At 38.2% G+C, this 24897-nt stretch overlaps 1 protein-coding gene across 1 annotated transcript; it reads right to left on the reverse strand.

The window, feature by feature from the left end:
* Positions 1 to 2121: 2121 nt before the first annotated feature.
* LOC110888010 (organic cation/carnitine transporter 4) lies at positions 2122 to 23337 on the reverse strand. The gene is made up of 2 exons (XM_035979690.1): positions 22917 to 23337; positions 2122 to 3754 (listed from the first exon to the last, which is right to left on the reverse strand). The coding sequence occupies exons 1-2, from the start codon at positions 23335 to 23337 to the stop codon at positions 2613 to 2615; spliced, it is 1563 nt and encodes a 520-aa protein (XP_035835583.1). The 3' UTR covers positions 2122 to 2612.
* Between the last annotated feature and the right edge of the window lie 1560 nt (positions 23338 to 24897).

Below are 24897 nucleotides of genomic sequence, written 5' to 3' on the forward strand. Positions count from 1 at the left end.
CATTGTCTAGCCAAAACCTCATTATTCTCAGACTTGTACCATCACCCGTTGTAAACACAAAAAACAGGTAGCAATCAAGAAACAATTAAACAGGAAGTTTCAACAATTGCACAAATCAACACAACAATAAAAACAGTAAGCAACTAGGGCGAAACCTCGACAGGGACCAGATCAGAGGTTCATCACTCAAAGGTGCCTCTGCAAGCCTTGTTGAGGAAGCCTCTTAGACCTAGACACAAACTAATCAAAAATAGAGATAGGCAAAAACAACAAGCAAATCAGAACAAGTAACTCAGAAGATAACTTGAATAACAAACAAGAAGTAACCACAAAAAACAACCAAGAATGCAACAGGATGTACCCTTCCTGTGTCCCAAATTCACAAGACCGGTCCAACTACCCCGGCAACAGGATGCCTAATGCAAGAAAACAATAGAAACGTAAAATCAGGAAAGATCTCACCGAGATAGCAAACCCTAGCTGGGGTTTCTCCATTTCCAATCAACGATTTTACGACCTTCGAGGGTTGAACCCTTGTTTTGAACAGCAGCTTCCTAGATCAACAACTTCTAGAGGAATCACCTTCCCTTTGCCATTTCCGGTAGACATTTTTCTCCCACGAACATAAATGACTGTTTCTCTCATCTTTTTTCCGCTCAATTTCTATTTCTAAGGTTTCTGTTCGAACACAAAACCAGTTGGTTTGGCACTGTAGAATCTTCAAGAATCCACCAAAATTTCAAAACCCCACATCTCACTTTCCAAAAATCCAACCTTTTACCCGTTGCTTGTTGAGCAACATGACGGTGACTTTACCCTTTATTCCGGTCTGAACCAGAAACCCACCTTGGATAATCAAGAAATCCCATATCTTGAATCCACTCTCCAACGCAGATGAAGAAGTCTCGAAATGTTTGAAATACGGTTATGTTACCAAGACACAAATTCTTCGTAACCGAGTCACCTTTAATAAACGAATCCATCATAGGTCATGGAATTCTGGGTGGTTGCTGCCGCTACTGGTGAGAAGTAAAGTTCTTTGAACTTACTGGATCAGTGAAGCTTCCAGGACGACCAGGATAGACGCATGTCAGGAGACTTGAATCAAGAGATCTTCATTCACAAGGCAACGACATGGTGTCTTTGTTCCTCGGGGTAACAATCGGCAAGAAAGAGAAACATAAATAGAAAAAGAAGCAGTAAACGAGGAAGATGACATCACCAGCCGGAAAAACTCACTGGATTTTCAACTACCTACCGGAGTTTCAATTGTTCGCCGGAATAAGTTTCAACAGAAGAAAAAAGAGATTAATGAAGAATCAAGAAAAAGAGAACTGCCAGAAAAATAACTGTTCGTTGGAATCGTTGATTGGAGATATGAACCGATTTGGCTCTGATAAATCTCCCAAGATCCAGTGCCAAGATTCACAACAGAGAAGAACCCCCAAATAATCAGAAACCCTAACTTTTGATAATCAATTAACACACTCAAATAACGGAAGCGAATATCTCAAGAGCTTTTATAGCTCTGATACCATGTTAAAAATACATGGATCTATGCCAAGAACACTTTGATGTTTACTATAACACTCAACAAATATAAAAGGAAATAAAATATGATACAAATCTCTCAAAAATCTCACCAGCAGATCATCAACACATTAACACGATGATCTGCACTCTCTCTCTTAACAGATCTGCACACTGAACAATAGATCTCAACAAGAAATCTATAAGAAACAATAAACCCTAAGAGAGAAAATATGAACAGAGAAGATGAAAAGATAAGATTTACAAACTGAATATGTTGTGGTTAAAACGGAATTGCCAAGCTATCACGACGGCTTTTTCTGACTCTCTCAGATACATACATGGAAAACTGCTCTTAGTTGGTCACAATGAAGGAGACCTAAGAGAGAGAAAGAAATAACTCTCTGATAGAAGTATCTCGAAAAATAATCATCCTAATAGAAGTGTTATGTTGCTAGGTTTATAACACTGCAGACCCATAACTTCAGTCTACTGTCAGCCCATCATAAGCAGCAGCCTCCAGCCCATGTATAACACACAAAAAATAAACGTATGTAAAATGTATAGAAATAATAAAAGTGTGTTCAACAATGTATAGTTTTCAACAGTTACTTTAAAGTTTGAAGTGAAACACTCCATCTTCTCCACTCAATTCAAGTTTGACAAATACGTTGTAGCATATAAAATAAAAATCATGTGTATTATTGTGGCATCTTCACCCCATGTTCATAATTTTATTAACCTTCCCTCAAAATACTTCCTAATTAATGTAGCAGTAAGGATAAACAACCTCCACTTCAATTACAGATTATTCATTGTGTTTTCTATTTGACCTCAAATCCTATTAACATGTCTTATAGAATTCATTAATCAACACGATGATAAGATACAAAAACCAACAACTTACAATATGAAATAATTTATGCTTAAAGACTCAACCACCTTACGTTTTTTCTTTCTAGAAGTTCCATCGTCATCTAAGCTAGCATTGGGAACTTGTTTGTTTCATTTGCCACTCCGTACATAGTATCATATAATAGCTTGTTAAATGTTTCTATGCAAGCATCGCGAACTTATTTTCTTCAACTTTCCGTTCCATCCATGGTGTCATACAACGGCCTGTTTAATGTTTCTGGCAAGAAAAACATAAGAATACCACCCACAATTCCACATATCCCAAATACCATAAACGAAAGACTAGCACTTTTAACTACCACGAAAGGTACTAGTATGGATCCTATTTGTCCCGCTTGCCTTGCACATCCAATCGCTACGCTTCGGACTACAGTTGGAAACAATTCCATCGCGTATACATATAACAAATTATAAGTTCCAGCCATCCCAAATATCCCCAAAACTCCACACACCATCCTGGTTGCCTTCCAATTCTCTTTGCTTCCAATCAAGCTACCTATAAGGCAAAAGATTCCACTGAACCACTGTGCTCCTATTCCTAATGACTTGCTTCCATACCTATCTATTAAGAATGCAACCAAAAGATACCCTGGCATCTCTACAACCGAATTGAGTAACACACTAAAGTAGATATTAGTTTTAAGGTTTGTGGCATTTAAGTTTACTCCATAATACACGATCGAGCTTGTAAAGTAGATTCCCATAAGAAGAAACAAACGCATTCGCAATAATGGAGACCTAATCACATCTCTTATTGATGCGGCCACAATTTCTTTTGTTCCAGTTTCTATACTCTCGTGATCACGCCTTTTAGCTTCCTTATCTAGGACAATATACACATTTTCAGGGAGGTGGTTTCCATTTATTTTGGCGATATTCTGCATGATCTTCATGGCTTCATCTGTTTTACCTCGAATGAGGTACCAACGTGGGGACTCGAAGATGAAAGGGAGCATGAAAAGAAGAAAGATGACGGAGGGTATGGAAGAAGCAATGTAAAGAAACCGCCATGATTGAAATATGTATGCTATGCCAGAGATAAGAGCTATCCCGAATGAGTAAAAATAGAAGGTGGACATGCCTGCAATTCCATGTTTGGCAGGTCCTATGGGTTCGATGGCGAGAACATAGGCACAAACGCCAATCCCACCATTGCTGAAGCCGGTGAGTAGACGGAGGAGGACATAGGTCCAATAACCGAGGGAGATGGATGTCAATAGGCTAAAAATGATGTTCAAAATGCATACAATCATTAGTGATCGTTTCCTTCCCAATTTGCTATCGGATAGGTGACCAAATGTACCACCACCTGCGAAATAAGATTAACCATTTTAATCGATAATAGTAAGTATATGACAATTTTAAATAATACAAACTTACCCTGGGTTATAATGAATGCACTATGGTTTGCTCATACATATGTATTTCAACTTCAAATAAGTTAATAAGGTTACAGTTATAAAAGAAGATGTTATCAAGAATATCTGTTGGAACCAAGACTAGTGCTGACAAATTCTGACACAGACCTATTAACACAAGACGGATTTAAACAAGCTTGGGTAACTTAACAAGTTTCGTGTCTTAAATGAGTTGACACGTGTAATATATAATCATATTCGTGTTAAAAATGGCTAAACCTCTGTTAATCTGCTAATGGCCTACTTAAACATGTAATTTTTAATTAAAAAAGGGCCAAACTATCTGCACACCTTGGTTGGCTATCTAGACACTTAGGGTTTACCTACGCTGCGTATAGGGTTACCTCTATACGCTGCGTATAGAGCTATACTCAGCGTATATAAACCATGGATTTCAGAGCCTTATTAGCAATCATTGCATAGAAAACAAGGGTTTATATACGCTGCGTATAGAGCTATACTCAGCGTATATAACTCATCAGTTTTTTTTTTTTTTTTGCAATTTTGATGTGTTTGTGGTATAAATTCTCACCCGGTTCCAACGTTAAATCGCTTAAAATATATAATCGTTAATGATATACAAATAATATTATATAACGTTAAATTGTTTTGGAAAACGTATATACGATTCGAATATACTACACTATACGATACGATACGATACTATACGATACGATATAACGCCCGTATAGGTCTATAGGTGTAGTATATGTCCCGTATAGGCCTATAGGCCTATACGATACGTTGCAACACGATACGATACTATAGGATACTATACAACACTCGTATAAGCCTATAGATGTAGCATAGGTCCCTTATAGGCCTATAGGTGTGGTTTAGGTCCCGTGTAGGCCAATAGGCATATAAAAGGCCTACATGGAACCTATACGAGACTTATACTATAGACTATACGATACGATGCAAGACGATACGATACTATAGGATACCATACAACACTCGTATAAGCCTATAGATGTAGTATAGGTCCCTTATAGGCCTATAGGTGTGGTTTTGGGCCCGTGTAGGCCTATAGGCATATACAAGACATACATAGAACCTATATGAGACTTATACTATACACTATACGATACAATGCAACATGATACGATACTATAGGATACTATACAATACTCGTATAAGCCTATAGATGTAGTATAGGTCCCTTATAGGCCTATAGGTGTGGTTTAGGTCTCGTGTAGGCCTATAGGCATATACAAGGCCTATATGGAACATATACGACACTTATACTATACACTATACGATGCAACACGATACTATACTATACGATACAATATAACACCCGTATAGGCCTATAGGTGTGGTTTAGGTCCCGTATAGGCCTATTGGTGTGGTTTAGGTCCCGTGTAGGCCTATAGGCATATACATGACCTATATGAGACTTATACGCGGCTTATACGAGACTTATACTATACACTATACGATACAATACGATGCAATACGATACGACACTATAGTATAGGTCCCGTATAGGCCTATAGGCAGATACAAGACCTATATGAGACTTATACGAGGTTTATACGAGACTTATACTATATGATACGATACTTAAAAATGTTTTTTTTAAATTCACCCTTTATATACGCTGCGTATAGGCCTATACGCAGTGTATATAAAGGGTCAAAAAAATATACTTTTACCATAGGTTTGGGGTTAAAAATAAAAATTACCCTTTATATACGCTGCGTATAGGTCTATATGCAGCGTATATAAAGGGTCAAAAAGACAATTTTACCCTTGCATATTGTTGCGTATAGCCCCAAATGCAGGGGTAAAATGGTCTTTCCCACTATACGCTGCGTATAGACCCATACGCAGTGTATATAAATGGTCAAAAAGACAATTTTACCCTTGCATTTGGCTTCGTATAGCTCCAAATGAAGGGGTAAATGGTCTTTTTGACCCTTTATATATGCTGCGTATAGACCTATACGCAGCGTATATAAAGGTTTTTTTATAAACATTTATACATTATTGGTTTAGGTCTCGTATTGGCCATACAACACTCGTATAAGCCTATAGATGTAGTATAGGTCCCTTATAGGCCTATAGGTGTGGTTTAGGTCCCGTATAGGCCTATAGGTGTGGTTTAGGTCCCGTGTAGGCCAATAGGTGTAGTATAAGTCTCGTATAGGTTTCCTATATGTCTTGTATATGCATATAGGCCTATACGGGACCTAAACCACACCTATAGGCCTATACGGGTGTTATATCGTATCGTATAGTATCCTATCGTATAATATCGTATCGTATAGTATAGTGTAGTATAAGTCTCTTATAGGTTTCCTATAGGTCTTGTATATGCATATAGGCCTATACGGGACCTAAACCACACCTATAGGCCTATACGAGACATATACTATGCTATACGATACGATATCACACTTATAGGCTTATACGAGGTCAATACGTGACATATACTACGCTATACGACACGATATCAAACTTATAGGCTTATACGAGGTCAATACGTGACCTATACTACACCTATACGATACGATATCACACTTATAGGCTTATACGAGGTCAATACGGGACCTAAACACACGTATACGATACGATATCACACTTATAGGCTTATACGAGGTCAATATGGGACCTAAACCACACCTATAGGCATATACGGGTGTTATATCGTATCGTATAGTGTATAGTATAAGTCTCGTATAGGTTCCCTGTAGGTCTTGTAATTCATAATATTGTATTATTTTTACTTTTTATAATTCATAATATTTGTATTATTTCTAGTTTTTATAATTTATATTTGTGTTATTTACCAATAATATTGTTTTTTTATAAATAAACATGGAAATACCCCAAAATACACACAACTAATTTTCTTTTTTTATAAATAAACAAAGGAATACACAAAAAAAAATACAAAAATGGAGCGTCATATACGCTGCGTATAGATCCCTACGCAACGTATGAAACAAAAATGACACAACTACCCTTGTATTTGGCTTCGTATAGCCTCAACATAAGGGTATAAAAGACATTTTCTGACCTTTATATACGCTGCGTATAGCTTTATACGCAGCGTATATAAACCTTGTGAAAAATTGATGCTTCAAACCCACCAAAATAAATGACCCCAAAAGTTCAGATAGTTTATATACGCTGCATATAGAGCTATACGCAGCGTATATAAACCCTTGTTTTATGTGCAATGATTGCTGATCAGGCATTGAGATCCGTGCTTTATCTACGCTGAGTGTAAGTCTATACGCAGCATATAGGTGTAACCCTATACGCTGCCTATAGACCTATACACAGCGTAGGTAAACCCTGATTCAATTAGGGTTTGGTGTGCCAATAGGCACATTGGTGTGCCAATAGGTACACCCTTGAAAAAAGAAAATACTTGCTTTAGTGTCATACGCCCTTAGTCCTTACTAACCTAAAGTCCTAAACCTTAGTAGTCCTCACGTTGGCATACAACTCTTCACCTCGTCCTCAAATTCTCAATGACCAATCCACAAACCCTAGCCGATTATAACATCCAGAGACTGCTGATTATAACATCCAGAAACTGCTAGAAGAAGTCAATTTTCACATGTATTTCATCATTCCTTTTTGTGGGTTCAAGTTCAACGTGTATCATTCTTTGTGGGTTCAACACAGACTCTTCACCGATTATAATATCCCAACCCAACTAGAGATTATAACATCTTGAAATTACACATCCAGGAGCGCAAGCTCGATGCACATCATCATGTTGTGTGTGTTTGACCTTATGGCTTTAGCTTCATGAGCAATTCACAAGATCGACATGTAACCTATTTTGTTTATTGTTCATCATTCTGTTTATCGAGTCCCTACACATGTCATGTTGTGTAAAATGTTTAAAAAAAGTTTGTGTTCGTGTTTGTACAAAAACGACACAATTAGTTATCGTGTTGTGTTCATGTGTAACACACCTCGGGTAATGTCTTATTGTGTCATGCCTAACATGTTATGCCAACCCTAACCAAGATGGACATGGGAAATCTTGAATGAAGGAGTTAAAAGAACTTAGAGAACTCTAACCTCCCATGCGAGTTTTATCTCAAATTTTTTTGCACACACGTGAATTAAAATGTTACAAAAACAACTGTAAAAAAATTTCGTAGTGACGTTTTCAGTCTTTTAACGCTAACGCTTTTGTAAAAGGTTGCTGAAATCAACATGAAACAATATTTACACCAACTATAAGTATCTTTTATGGGTGGTGTAAATCAACATTTTTTTTTGAAAAAGTTGATTTTTAGGACTATTGGTGTTGGTGCAGTTTTTGTGTCCGATGCTATTCAAATAGATTAGATTAATTGTATGCTGATTATGTAATAGTTAGTGAAACGGTTAAACGAACGTGTATAGACCTGCTCGTTTGAAGTGGTTAAACGAAAGGGTTATTCGTTTGACCGGGTGTGTTTGCAAGTGAAGGGGGTGTGGCTATAAATACCAACCCTTAGTCATTTGCAACATTTGAAGGTTTTAGACTTGGGGGAGAGATCACCACTTGGTCTCTCCCCGGATGTATGATCCTTTGGTATGGTTCGGCTAGTTTGTAATCGGGCCGGTTTTGTAATGTTATACTACCGAATTTATACAAGGAAGTTGTCTTATCCGTCTCTAATCCTCCCGTCTTGAACATAATCACACACTAATCACAGGTTTCGGTCCGAATTGTGAACCTACAATTGGTATCAGAGCCATGGTACCTGACTTAGTGAATCTAACCATTTACTAAGTCACATGAGCTCTTGTCTAGTGATTTTTGTAGTTTTTGTTCAAGATGTAAAAAATGGTGTAAAGAGGGAAAACCCAGATTTGGAACCAAATATACGGGTCTGAGATGAATCAGACTGTACAAAAGGCTTGGGTTTACTATTTCACACCAGAAAATCAAGTTTTCATCATCTTTTGAGGGTTTTTCGTTAGATCTGTAGAAGAACAGTTAGTCTGTGTTCTTGAAGGGGTGGCGGCTATTAAAGAAACACTAGGGTTTCTTTATATATGCATCCACGAAGAACCTCCCTTCTGCAGAACCCCCCGCGAAGAACCCCTACTGTGAAGAACCCCCTCCACGAAAAACCCCTACTGCGAAGAACCCCCCCTGTGAAAAACCCCTACTACGAAGAACTACATGCAAAAAACCCCTACTGTGAAGAACCCCCTCCACGAAAAACCCCTACTGCAAAGAACCCCCTGCGAAAAACCCCTACTGTGAAGAACTACCTGCGAAAAACCCCTACTGCGAAGAATTACCTGCGAAAAACCCCTACTGCGAAGAACTGAGACATTTTGTCATAATGTTTATCACGAAAGACCTATAGTCTTTCGTGGATTATTATTTTTCGTGGGATAGCTTTCAAGACTCGGTACATCTTTCGTGGGCTCATATTCAGGCCCAGTTAGTTATTCGTTGGTTCTGTGGATAAAGTTTTTCATAGGCATTGGAACTAATGTTGTAGATGAGACATGGAGTCGTGGACTCATCTCTATTCGTAAGTTGAAAAGTGGGGTCGGGTGTTCCTGAAGCTTATTTGAATTAAGATTTAACGTCAAATTCGTTTGGGTTCAGGAGCGCGCAGAATGATGAGGCATGATGAAAACATGATTTTTTTAAAACGTGGGGTAGTCACGGTTACCGGTGCAAATGTCAAAATTGGTGACGTGACTATTATGGGCCAAAAACGGTATATTTATTTCCGCATGTGAAAAATTTGTTTTGGTATCAGTGTTCGTAAATGCTCCAAAGAATTTTGTTTATTGTCATATTCCCGCATTTGGTAATGATTGAAGGAACCTAGAGAGCCAAGACCGGTCCTAACGAGTTCACAAAGTCGAAGAGTTATGCCTATGATGGAAGTTTTCGGATTAGATGTTAGTAGAACTTTGGGGGGATACAAGTCGGATCCTACGGGGCTAGGGGACTTTCCTAATCAACTAGAATATGCAAAGAAGAAAGTTGCTTTCGTAATTTTTCGAAAAACCGAGAACCTTTGAAAGATTCTGCTCAGTGGAGAGAATTTGTTCAGTGAAGTTGACGACAGTTCCGCTCAGAGGAGGGAATTTTTTAAGGTTTAGAGATTTTACCAAAGAAATGGGGGGATAAAAATTTTCATATGTTTTGGAATTTCTTCGGTAAATTTCTAAACGCAATCACAGGTAGTAGAGTTTGTGATTTTCTGGTGATACCAAAGGTTATGCGTGGAACGTTTTGCACAGACACATATTTGAGGATTTTAATTAATTCTCCAGCCAGCGTGAAGGGTTTTGCACGGAAACATACAGGTATCTAAAGTTAATAGTAGTTTCAAAGCACTGTTCACATAAGACCTGGGGAATCTTTAATGAGAGCTGATAGTTCAAGACTAACAAGTGTGGATTCCAACTCTATCAGATTGAGGGGGAATTTGCAGGATTCGTTTTGGGTTTGAGGTTTTCTTTGGGATTTTACTGGGATCTGGGTGTAACTCAATTCGTTGAGTTTGCAAACGATGTACTTGGTTAAGCTGACATCCGGAGTACTGATGCTGAAGATCCGTAGTGCATTACATGGTCAACTTCACAAAGCTGAGACAATGAGATTTGGATATAGTTCAACTAAGCATGCTGGTTGAGCTTGCAAGTGATATACTCGGTCTAGCTGACTTCCTGAGTGTTGATGCTGATGATCAAAGTGCATTACTTGGTCGATTCCACAAAGATGGTTTACAGAAGACAGTTCACCAGAAAACTCTACCAATGTAGTATTCTTGAATGAAATAGAGTTCTTATGACAAGATCAAGACTTGATGCATTTTTTAAAGAATGGAACCCTTACCAAATGCCGGTTGGAGTATTGGAAGATCAGCGGAAGATCGGTAAATTTAGCCTTGTGAGGAGATTGCACAACACCTAACACGGATACGCGTACTTTCAGGGGGAATATTATACGAGAAGCTTCAAGGGTTTGGTATTGCGATGAAGACTCAAGTCAAGATACTACTTACCTGGATCATCGGTCAAGGGGGAATTTGTTAACACAGAGGAGATAACATCAACAAATACTTGATTGAAGATCGATTGCAGTTGCATTTTCAGCATTCGACAGCAACGGACAAGGGGGAATTTTGTGCAATTTTTGTGTCCGATGCTGTTCGAATAGATTAGATAAATTGTATGCTGATTATGTAATAGTTAGTGAAACGGTTAAATAAACGTGTATAGACCCGCTCGTTTGAAGTGGTCAAACGAAAGGGTTATTTGTTTGACCGGGTGTGTTTGAAGTGAAGGGGGTGTGGTTATAAATACCAACCATTAGTCATTTGCAACATTTGAAGGTTTTAGACTTGGGGGAGAGATCACCACTTGGTCTCTCCCCGGATGTATGCTCCTTTGGTATGGTTCGGCTAGTTTGTAATCGGGCCGGTTTTGTAATGTTATACTACCGAATTTATACAAGGAAGTTTTCTTATCCGTCTCTAATCCTCTCGTCCTAAATATAATCACACACTAATCACGGGTTTCAGTCCGAATCATGGACCTACAATTGGTAAAATAAATTTTGAAAAAACCTTTTATAAGGCCGAGTTCTCTAAGATCTCACAACTCGTACGAGTTTGCATTTAACCTTAACCCGTTTTTTTAGTTTTTCTCATTTAAATGGGTTTTCTCATGTTCCATCCCATATATATATATATATATATATATATAGGTACGGGATCAGGAGAAAACGCCAAAAAGTGTGAGAACGCATCCTGGCCCAACACGTGGCGCGGGACATGATCAGGGTCCGAGTGGTTTTTTTGTCTTTTCAATATTCTTCTTCTTTCCTGATTTTCGCGTGTGACATGCTGCTTCATTTTTTGCGTGCAAGATAATTTTGGCGTTAACTAGAATCATTAATTACTTGGCGTTTTACTGTTTTTCCCAGATTTCTTCTCGTTGAATTAATTCTTTTTGTGTCACATAGTTAATTTTTTTTTTGGCATTATGGCGTTTTCCAGGTCATTTTTTGGCGTTCTGGGTCTTTTGTTAATTATTGATTACCATAGATTAATATTTTATAAAATTACAATAATACGAAATCAAAATAAACTAATTATCTTCCGTGGATGGGATTACATCAGATATGTAACCATCGCTTTGTTAATCACTTTCTTCAAATTCATCATCATCATCAAATTTTAGATTGGCGTATAACGCCATTAGCTCGTCTCTTCTTTGCTGCAGCCTATTCTTGAATATCAATGCAACCCTGGATTTTGGATCGTTCGAAGGTGCTAAATCACAGAGTTGTTCAATGAGAGATAGCCTCCATGTCTTCAACATTTCCTCCATTGGCAATGAATATTGCACCCCGTGTTGATAAGTCACTTCAACCGCTCCTGCTTCTTCATGCATCACCCAACTGCTAAGTGTTGATAGAGGAGTATCCTCAATATCATCATCATCTTCTGCCAGAAATTTTCTCTCCAGTCTTTTTATTACAATTCAAGTTCTTTCACAATCGTTGGCCATTGGAACCCCAAGGGCCAGTATATCCCTCTGAACCCCTTCATTCATACCAAACATAGCTTTGATTGTCCTTACCTTCACCCTATCCTATCAGAGAACTTTATGATAAATCGTTTCTCTTTCCTTTCAAACCTCCATGCAATAACCTTAGCCATTTTTTTGAAGTTTTTGGCGTTCTGGACAATATGTGGCGTTTTTAGTCAATGTTTTTGGGCGTGTTTGAGGTTGTGTTCTCATGGTCTTCTTTTATATTGATTTTTTTCCCGCGCATGACGGGTAATTATGGCGTTTTGAAAAAGATAAATAAATTCAATTCCCCACGTATTTGGCTTTCAATATAATAAATGTTAGTAATTATGTTTCCGTCGTTTCATTTTACTATTTTGCAGTTACCGTGTTTTGTTTTCAGATTCATCTGTTTTTATGGTGTAACACGTCTAATCTTGCCGGCTGTAATTATGACATTTTATTTTCCAATGGTGTTTAGATAACGATGAGACTTTCTTGTTTTATTTTCTTTGCACATTGTTTTAAGCTTTTTTTTAGATTTATTATAATAGTACTTTTTCAAAGTAATTTTATTATAGTTTGGTAGTTTTTGGGGCGTTTTATGGCATGGTGGCGTTTTACAAGCATTTGCCCGTTTGGCGTTTTATTATATTTTCATTATAGGATTAGTGTATTTTGTTGTTTCTTAGCTGGAATTACATAACAAACAACAGATAAAGAGAATTAAAAAAACAAATAGAAGCAATTTATTATCTAAATCTTCAGTGTCATCAGTTTCTTTCTTCTTTTGAAACTACAACAACTGTCACAAATAAATGGCGTTTTGGGTTTGACGTGGTTTATTTTCTTTGTTCATGTGTTGAAGTGTCTTTGTGGATGTTGGAGACATAGATCGACTCCGTGTGGGTGGATGCTATCTGTCTGTCGTCTTCATTATAATCATCGAGGCCAAAGTAGCATTTACACGAGGCCAAAGTAGCATTTACACTGGTATAGGTCTCTTCTAATCATCCAAACCTTCTTTATAAACAAAGAAGACAAAATGACATATAGGTGTCATCAGTCCCTCTTTCTTGAATTTTGTCCATCTCATGCAGCAAAATCTCACTCCACTTACCTAACAACTCATTCAGCGAAACTTCATGCAGAACATTACTGAGTATCAAAGAAAAGATGTTTGCCATCGTTGTATTTTTTGGCGTTTTACATTGAGTTGTATTTTTAGGAACCATTGTGTTTTTTGTGTGTTTTTTTGGTGTGATAAACAGAAGGTGGTGAGACGTTTCTATTTATAAGAATTTTTTTGGCGCGTAGTTTAGGCGGGATATTATTTTTATAACAAAAAATGTAATTAACATTTATCCGGATGTAAGGCTTGGCGTTTATATATTATGGCGTTTCACATTTTGTGGCGTTTTTGTAGCCTGAGAGCTTAAATAAAAACATAGAAAAAACTACGCAGTGATAAAATTGGCGTTTTGTATTTATTTGGCGTTTTATATTTCAACGGCGTTTTATGTTAGAAATGATGTTTTACCTTTTTTACCCTTAATGGAGCGCGTCCACGTAATAAAATTGATGTTATTTACGAAAACGCCACTGCGCCAATCTAGTACATAGATTGTTTGGATCTGACGATCCATAACCGTTCTCTCACTTTCCACCGTTTTCTCTAAATCCTAACCCTATATATATATATATATATATATATATATATATATATATATATATATATATATATATATATAGGTAAAGAGTACTGCACAATATTGCTTATCGTACATTACGTACGCTTCAATCTCAGCCGTTGATCATCTTCCCGCATTTTAAAATCGCATGTTGTTTTTTTTAACAATTTCGCATGTGATAATTTTTGATGAATTCGCATGTTGTTTTTTTGTACCAATTTCGCATGTGATAATTTTGATGAAATAGCATGTTTTTTTTATAACAATTTCGCATGTGATAATTTTTGATGAATTCGCATGTTGTTTTTTGTACCAATTTCGCATGTGATAATTTTGATGAAATAGCATGTTGTTTTTTTGTAACAATTTCGCATGTGGTAATTTTGATGAAATCGCATGTTAAAAAACCAACATGCGAAATTGTTACAAAAAAACAACATGCGAATTCAATGCGGGAAGATGATCAGACGGCTGAGATTATAGCGTACCTAATGTACGATAAGGGCATTTGTACGTTAACCTAACCCTATATATACATATATATATATATATATCTATATGAACACTAGTGTATTTGTGAATGGAGTGAATAAATCTTGTCCATTGATTTACATCATCAAATCGTAAAATATACTAGTGTATTTTCATTATCAAATCCTAGCAATTGATTTACACTTGTGTATTGATAATCAAGGGCTAGGATTAGTTCACACAATTCACTATTAAGGGGGTTGTTCACAAATAAACCTAACCCTATATATATATATATATATATAGTGAAAGTGTAAAATACAATATTGCTTAACGTACGAGCGTACGCTGTGAATTACGCACGTTGTAAAATTCAAAACCCTAATCACGCATGTTCATCATCATCATCATACTCAGTAAATCCCACCAATAGCAAAGCTAAGGTACGGTCTAATCACGCATGTTGAAAAACCATAATCACGCATGTTATAATTAGGTAATGAAGCATGTTATAATTATGTAATGAAGCATGTTATGGTTTTCAACATGCGTGATTAGGGTTTTGAGTTTTACAACGTGCGTAATTTCACAGCGTATGCTTGCAGGTTAAGGAATATTGTACGTTATATATATATATATATATATATATATATATATATATATATATATATATATATATATATATATATATATATATATATATATATATATATATATATATATAGGGGAGGTTTTCAATGAGAATGCTAAATATCGCGAAAACCGTGAGAACGAATGAAAAACCACGAGAACTTGGTTAAAAACAATTCAAATTCAAAATTTCTTTTTACACTTATCATTATTGTTCGAATACAATGTTAGAAATCAAATTTACACGTTTAAATTTACGTGAATTCGTAAATAAAGAAAATTTACACATGTGTAAGTTTGTCATTTACACATGTGTAAATTTGTTATATTTACACATGCGTAAAAAATCTAGTAAGAGTGATTTTGAGAAGAAATGAATTATTTGATGTTGTAAATTCTTTTTTGATGTTGTATTTTTATTACAATGAGGTTTGTATTAAAAAAATTCGGTTTTGATTGGTTTTTTCATTCGTTCTCACGGTTCTCACAATATTTGGCGTTATTAAGATAACCCTCCTCTATATATATGAGAATTATAGAAAGAAAACCACTTGAGTTGAAAAAACTTAGAAAAACTTTATGTAACAAACTTTTTTTTTCTAAAAAAATTAGGGAATATAAGTTAAATGTTTTCGAACGTTTTGAGCCCAAAAATGCTCCTGGGTAGTTTTTTTTAAGTTGAAATTTCTTTATTACATTTTACATATACTAAAACAAAAGTGTAAGGCGGTTTTTTTTTTTTTTTTGGGCTCAAAAAATGCAACTTACATTCCCCAATATTTTAAGAAAAAAAAGTTTGTTACACATGTTTTTCTTAACTAAAATGGATTTTCTTTCTTATCTTCCGGTGTTACTCCAAATGGTGTTAAAGAAGACCCATCTTTGAACTTAAAAGAGATTCGCCAAACCCAAGGTCCCAAGCTTTGCAACTAATGCATCAATGTAGCAGACTCGGTTTGGTCTTCTTCTGTTTTCAAAAATATTACTTATAACTGCGAAATATTTGTCAAGTCTTGCTTTTAAATATATATTTTGAACTTAAGGTCTTAAGGGCTGTTTGTTTACCTCTTAAGTATTAGAGGATATAAATATTATGTAAATGATAGAACCAATATTTTAGGAGATATCTTTGTATTTTGTATGATTTCCTTTTATCTTGTATCTTCTCCCTTTAAATAGGGTTGTTATCAATGAATGAGGACACACAACATATTACGATAACCATAATCTCTATTATGGTATCAGAGCCTTTGCTCACCAAACCCTAGCCGCCGTATCGTTTTTTTTTCTGTTTCGACAGCAACCATGGCCGGCGACAAAGACAGTTCAACTTCTCCGGTCAACGGCACCGACTCCAAGACCCACCTGCATCCGGCGTATACGGTAACAAACATCCAAAATAAGGTTCGAACTCTTGATGGTACCAAGGTAACGTATTCATCGTGGGTGAAATTATTTAAACTACACACGAAAGCATACAAAGTTTTGGATCACATCGACGGCACCAAACCGCCGGCAGAAGAGGCCGACAACTATGAAACCTGGCACGAGATTGATGCCCTGATTCTTCAATGGATCTACGCCACGCTATCTGATGAATACTTGGTTCGAATCCTTGAAACTGATGCTACGGCATATTCCGCATGGCTCAAACTTGAAGGCATCTTTCTCAACAACAAGGGATCACGTGCTACGACACTCGAGCACGATTTCACAAACCTCACACTTGCAGCATGTTCTTCCCTGGATGATTATTGCCAAAAGCTTAAAGAAATTGCCGAACAACTCGGGGACGTGGGTTTCCCGGTTAGTGAGCCACGCTTAGTCATGCAACTTGTTCGTGGCCTCCCATCCGAATACGATGTCACTGCAGCCATTATCAACCAAACCACTCCATCTTGGGATGATGCTCGTACTAGCCTCCAAAAGGAGCAACAAAGGCAAGCCGCTCGCCAAAACCAAAATCAGTCGGCCCTCGTCACTAACCCGGTTCCGACTACCGAATCCAGTAACTCACCTCATACCACTCCTCCCAACCCCCCTGCACCCACTGACCCAAACCGATACCCCACACACCCACAAAATTCCTATGATCCTAACTGTGGGTACCGTGGTGGACGCGGTAGAGGCTACCGTGGTGGACGCGGACGTGGTTACCGGGGACGCGGTCAACCCGCACACTCTCAATGGGGCCAGCAACCTCCATCCGGTTATCAACCTACCTACGGCTACACCTATCAACCCCCACCCGCAACTTGGCAGCCCCCACCCCCCACTCCTTACCCGTCCCAGTCTTGGGCTCCCAACCAACAACCCCCACCTTATCCACAAGCCCAATATAACCAAGCCCATATCTCTTATCAACAAGCCCAAGCGCCACCCATGCAACAAACCCCCTCTACCCCAGCCCAGTTTCATGACCCGGCTGTCCTCAACGCTCTTAGCCCCACGGATATAGGCACGGCTCTTTCAATGCTACACATGAACTCAACTGACAGTTCGTGGAATATGGACACCGGTGCGTCATCGCACATCACTTCTCATAAAGGTAAACTTTCCACTCCTTTGTCTTTGTCTTCTAGTACTATACTTGTTGGCAATGGCCAACACTTGCCAATTACAGGATCCGGAATCTCGACCCACACCATATCCGATAAAACCTACCACCTCAATAATGTTCTTCACTCACCCACTGTCATTAAAGATTTAATTTCTGTTCGTAAATTTACCCGTGATAACCAAGTTAGTGTTGAATTTGATCCTTTTGGTTTTTCTTTGAAGGACCTCAAGACGGGCACCCTCCTTTCGCGCCATGACAGCACGGGGGACCTCTACCCGCTCACACCGCCCACCTATGCATTTGTTTCCGCCGCAACACCCACCCCGTGGCACAACCGGCTTGGTCATCCTGGCGCAACTATCTTACATTTTTTATCTAGTCATAATTTTATCTAGTCATAATTTTATTCAATGTAATGATTCAAATTCAATTACGTTTGCCCCCTTTGATATTATCCATTGTGATTTATGGACGTCTCCCGTTTTAAGCAAAACTGGTTACAAATATTACATGGTACTTGTTGATAATTACACGCAATATGTTTGGATTTACCCACTTAAATTCAAGTCCGAAACGTTTACTACCTTTGTCAAATTTCACAAATACATCCACACCCAATTTAATTACCTTATTAAAACATTCCAATGTGATTTGGGAGGTGAATTCGACAACCATAATTTTAAACACTTTGCTTCCCAACATGGCATGGTGCTTCGCTATTCATGTCCGCAAACTTCACCCCAAAATGGTAAAGCCGAACGGATCCTACGGCGTCTCAATAACATTATCCGGGCTCTCCTAATTCACGCCCGCCTCCCTCCCTCCTTTTGGGTTGAAGCTCTTCACACCGCAACCTACCTTCATAACATACTTCCTACACCTAAGCTACATCACAACACACCAGCCTTTGCCCTTTACCAACGACATCCAACTTATGACCACTTGCGTGTTTTCGGATGCGCATGCTACCCAAATGCTTCTGCTACTCAACCACACAAACTTTTTCCCCGATCCTCCCGCTGTATCTTCCTTGGCTACCCGCCTAATTTCCGTGGGTACCGGTGCCTCGATCCCGCAACTGGTCGCGTCCACATTTCCCGTCATGTCATTTTTGACGAGAACGATTTCCCCTTTCCCGACACCACCCCCCCAACCGGTTATCAATTCTTAGACGACGACCATTACCCATTCCCTCTCAACCCGATACCCGCCTCACCGCCTACTGCCCCTCACTCACCGCCAATTGTCGGTTCTCCATCCACTCCCCTAGCCCCACATCAGCACCCTCCTGGCCCATCTCAGCCCGTCTCTCCTCCACCTCACCCGTCACCTCAACCGCACTCCCCACCTTCCACGCCTCCGGCTTCTCATTCTTCCCTAGGCCAGCCAAACAATCACCCCATGCTCACCCGTTCCAAGGCTGGCATCACAAAGCCCAACCCTAAGTTCAACCTATCCACTCCTGCCCCCACTATATCCCCTCTTCCTACCTCGTACCAAAAAGCCTTTCTGGATCCTAATTGGCAACAAGCCATGCTAAATGAGTATAGTGCTTTACAGGACAATAAGACATGGGATCTTGTTCCTAGACCTACGGGGGTGCCGATTATTCGTTGCATGTGGCTGTACCGCCACAAGTTCAAAGCTGATGGGACTTTGGAACGTTACAAAGCAAGGTTAGTGGTAAACGGAAAATCACAGACTATCGGTATCGACTGTCATGATACGTTCAGCCCAGTAGTCAAACCAGCATCCATCCGTACTGTTTTAAGTTTAGCGGTTTCTAGACAGTGGCCTATTCATCAATTGGACGTAAAAAACGCCTTCCTACACGGGAACTTGGACGAAACAGTGTTCATGCATCAGCCACCCGGCTTTGTTGATGGTAATCTTCCGGGTCATGTTTGCCGGCTTCGAAAGTCATTATATGGCCTGAAACAGGCTCCGCGCGCATGGTATACACGGTTTTCCACCCACTTACAATCGCACGGTTTTCGGAGTAGTATTTGTGATTCGTCACTTTTCATCTATCAGCGGGGTACCTCCACGGCATACCTACTACTATACGTTGATGATATTATCCTCACAGCCTCGGATTCCACTCTTCTGACTTCGGTTATTACTATGTTATCTCGCGAGTTTGCCATGAGTGATTTGGGTCCTCTACATCATTTTCTAGGTATCAAAGTTACTAGACACTCGCACGGCTTGTTTTTATCTCAGTCCCAATACACTCGTGATATTCTCCATCGAGCAAATATGACAGGCTGTAAACCGTGTGCTACGCCATGCGATACGACTTCCAAATTGAGTGCGTCTGATGGGGATCCAATTGCGGATGGTTCGCTCTATCGTAGTCTTGCTGGTGCGCTCCAATACTTAACGTTTACGCGACCGGACATCACTTACGCGGTCCAGCAGGTTTGTTTGTTCATGCATGCCCCCCGTGAGCCACACTTCGCCTTTCTCAAACGGATCTTACGGTATCTTCAGGGTACTATTGATTTTGGTATACATATTTCGGCTTCTTCGTCCACGGACCTTATTGCCTACTCCGATGCAGATTGGGGCGGATGTCCGGATTCGCGCAGATCCACGTCTGGGTACTGTATTTTTATGGGTGATAATCTAATCTCTTGGTCTTCAAAACGTCAACCAACCATCTCACGATCTAGTGCTGAGGCAGAATACAGGGGAGTAGCTAACGCAGTTGCTGAGACCAGCTGGCTCCGCAACCTTCTACTTGAACTACGGGTACCAGTTTTAAAAGCTACTATCGTTTACTGTGATAATGTGTCTGCCGTATACCTCTCTGAAAACCCGGTTCAGCATCAGCGTACTAAACATGTTGAAATGGACATTCATTTTGTTCGAGAAAAGGTGCAAATCGGTCATATAAAGGTTCTTCACGTGCCCTCTGCGTCACAATATGCAGATATCTTCACCAAAGGTCTTCCTCGAACACTCTTTGAAGATTTTCGTTCCAGTTTGAGAGTTCATACGCATTCCCTTCAAACTGCGGGGGACTATTAGAGGATATAAATATTATGTAAATGATAGAACCAATATTTTAGGAGATAGATCTTTTAATAGTTCAACACTTAATGGTTCAGACTGTTTGTTTCGCAAGCAGATGTCTGAATGTTTTAGACATTTGTCTCTGAATGGTTAACTATTACACTGAGTCTGAATGATTAAGACCTCTAATGTGAATTGGTCAGACATTTGCCTCTGAACAGGGTTCTTAATGGTTAATGGTTCAGACCTCTTGGTTCAGCACTTAACCATTCAAAAGTTGTTAAACAGCCCCTTAATCTCTTACTTATTTTACAACAGAGAAGGTATCTTTGGGGAAAGGCATCTCATCTATCTAAACCCAATATTGGGGTGAGTGTAATTATCCTTTGATGCTGGAATGGGTATTTTTATCTTTAGACAAACTTTTTGGTTTGCACTATTAATGGTGGTATATAGCCTAACGTAATGTTGTTCACAAATAAAGTAGTTGTGAAACACACGATATTGTGAGAATAAACTGCTTAATTAGCAAGTTGATAAAGCATATCAAAAATCACAAAAAAGGAGAAAGACGAGACTCAAGTTGCAAAATGGATCACTTACTTTTCTTTTGGTTGCTTTTGATGGGTAGTTTTAAGTGTCATCCGAACTAATGTTGGTTTGGAGTTATTGAACGATATACACATGATTGTGTAACCCTAGCTAGTCCGAATAAAAGATTGTCTGGTAGTGTGTTTCGTTCACGAAATAGTACTGAGTTAGTGCATTACTAGCTTGAAGAACTATAGTTTAAAGCATATTAACACGGCAGGGTTTGCGAAGAGACACCTCCTCCTCGTCATTACAGTATTCAGATTAAATAAGCATTGATAACAAATTTCTCGTTATTTTTCTCTACTGACTCTCTGATCGAAGATTAAATAAGCATTAATAACAAATTACTCGTTATTTTTCTCTACTGGCTCTCTGATCGAAGTTGGTTACAAGTAACTAGCCCTCATGGCGAAATTAACATTGTTGTTTCTAGTATTCTCCTACTCAAACGCAAGTATAACTCCGGATCAAACGTAGACTATAACAAGTCCTTAGTCTTTTATTGCAACCGTTCCCAGTCCTAGGTTTGATAACGGTTTCAAAATTTTGGGGTCCGTAGTAGAATTTTTGGTTTAATTGTATTTAAAGATGATAGTTTTTACTTTTTAACAAGTTAGATATATAGTTGATAATCTTTTCTTTTGTAAAGTTTATGACTCTTTTTGCTCGCATTGTACATACTTTTCAATTTAATTTGATGCATTTAATTTTGCTACTTAATGCATTTAATTTTTTTTTTTTTTACTTGAACAAAAACAATGGAGAGTTTAGATTAGTTAAGGATATCTACTATATAAGCTACGATGCATACAAATTTAGAAAATGTTGAGTTGTTTTCTTATCTTTTCCTATTAAATGTTTTCAAGATGATCGGGGTTTAAACAAATGCTGTTGTTTAATGCTTAAGTGCTGAATAAAATAAAATATCTTACTCATTACATATTTTAATTTTTTTAAGGCAAATTGACATACTCCTAAATATTCTAATTTCCCCATAATACGACTTGAATCATCACCAACTAGGAGGAACTACACTTCACAAACACCTACGTACTAATGTAAAATTTGCCAAACCATGTGAAAAACACCATCTCTAGCTTTTTCAAAGTTACGAATAATTGTTGTTACTATGGTTAAGAAGACTCTTATTATGTATGGACAGTATAGGAACGAGACCTTCACCTAACCCTCAGAAGGTTGGCTCGTTGTTAACAAGCAAATGCCAAGGAAAAAGTTTCAATCTCACACTATCTCACATACATTATTTATTATTTAAGTCATTACCAACTAGATCTTATGGACGGATTTACCCAAAATATGAGAAAATCACAATAGAAACATAGAAAAGTAATCAAAACTAAAAAAAGGAAAACTGTCAATCAATTAAAGCACGAGTCAGCTCGAGTTGAAGGCAAGTTACAAGCTTAGTTTTTCGCTTGGATGGTCATATAGACTCAAGCTGACTCAAGACCGAGATGGTGTTGGCTGAACTCCAACTCTCTTGTTTTACTATCACTATAGTTATTTAAAGTTTTAACATCACTATAGTTATTTAAAGATGTAGAAGGGGGTTGTTACCTATCATGCAACCAAAGAAGAACAAAGCTTGAACTAGCCCAACCTTATACTTTTGTCCACACACCAGTCCCCACTCAGCCACCGTTGACCACCCTTCGCTACTGTCCCATCGCCATGAACCAGGCTGAAGCCCACACACGCTCTTGTCCGAATCCCATACACATCCAGAACCAGGTTCACAAGTCCAACTAGGTTCACGGTCAGCAAAAATCATAACCATTGTGTGTATGGCATCAAGTGTCCATGCCATACACGTGAGAACAAAATGCTTGAATTGCCAAAACCCAAACTCGCCACAATATTTGGTTAACATTTGGTCGACCGTGAGCATCTCGAGTGGTGGTTGCTCTTGAATCACCACAGGAGGGAGGAGAGGTGACCGAAGATCATCCAACTCCTTTTTATGGGATGACATTGTCATTGGCAGTGTCAAGTTAGGTGCAATACTGAATGCAGTTTTAGTTATATATATAGGCAAAAGGATGGGTAACTCGCCTTTTCTAAAACAAGAAATATCTACAATTTGTTCACATTTAAATCTTAATAAATGACGTAAATGACAAAGAACAGTTTTTTGCCCAACAAGAAATATATAATTTTGTTTTATAGCGTTGATACATTTTATTATCGGTACAATTTTGTTTTTATAGTTTAATTCATAATATATTTCACCTAACGGTTAACTTTTACATCAACTTTGTACAACAACTAGCAGTCTATATCCGCGCTTCACGGTGGCAAACGTATAAAATAATTTGAAAAAATTAAACAATTTAAAAGAAAAGTCGCAATGTTATATTCGAATATCAAGAAAAAGTTATCTCACTATAAATATTATTCTTAAGAAATATGCAAATGTGTTTAAAGAAATTTTAAAAAATAGAAGTATATGATATTTGACCGGACTTGGTTTTGAAAAAGTTACGTTGAAACGTAGACCGGTCTGTTTTTTTAAAGTATTTATGTTATATAATTTGACCTCAAGCATAAAATTACCTGATAAAATACATGATTGACTACAAATCCTTTCTATATGTATCCTTTTTTTAAAAAGATAAACTTCATTCACCAAACAAACCACATGCAAATCCTCAAGTTAAGGACCGCAAGGAAAACCAGAAGTTACATCAATATAAGAGGGGAATTGTACCAATCCTTCCATTCTATACATTTGAATTTAGATTTATTTCTAATCCAAAAAAACGAACTAGCTTTAATCTTTGCGATAACATCCACCACTTTAGCATTCTTCCTTTGAAAAACCATCTCATTTATGGCAATCCAAATACAGCATAAAGTCGTTAACACAATCCCGTGAACCGTCCTCGTCTCATGTTTCCGCAGCTTCAAACCTTTTGCTAAAGAGAGTAAATCCCTAACCTCAAACACATAGAGAGCAGGTAACCTACAACAGCTCGCAACCCGATCCCACACCTCCAATGCAAAAATGCAAGCAGTAAATAAATGGGCCGATGATTCCATAGAATCACCACAAGACGGTCAATTTATATCTTGTAAAATCATACCTCTCTTTGTCAATTCCACCCTAGTTGGGAGTCTATCTAGTTCCGCTCGCCAAGCCAAAACATTGCACTTCAAATGGATCCATCCGCTCCATTTCATTTTATAAAAATCGCTATAATTCGGAGCCGAAATAAATAGTTGTTTAACCGCATATACCGTAAAATTAGTTGGGCCATCACCTACCATTTCCACGAATTCACTCCCTGAGCCCAAACGTAATCATGGATCTGCTCCAAAAGCCCAAAAAGTACTCCAACCTCCTCAGCTGTCGTCGGCTCTCTTTTCCGATTCCATTTCAAATTTTTAACGGTGCTTCCAAGGGTGATTCTGCTTTCAACCATACAATCTTTACATTTTTCTAATCTAAATAAATTAGGACACGATTCTCGAAGAGGAGTTTCCCAAATCCATAAATCGCACCAGAACCTTATAGACTTGCCATCTCCAACCGAACCAT

The sequence above is a fragment of the Helianthus annuus genome, chromosome 11, assembly GCF_002127325.2.
Source record: "Helianthus annuus cultivar XRQ/B chromosome 11, HanXRQr2.0-SUNRISE, whole genome shotgun sequence".
Classification (NCBI taxonomy): Eukaryota; Viridiplantae; Streptophyta; class Magnoliopsida; order Asterales; family Asteraceae; genus Helianthus; species Helianthus annuus.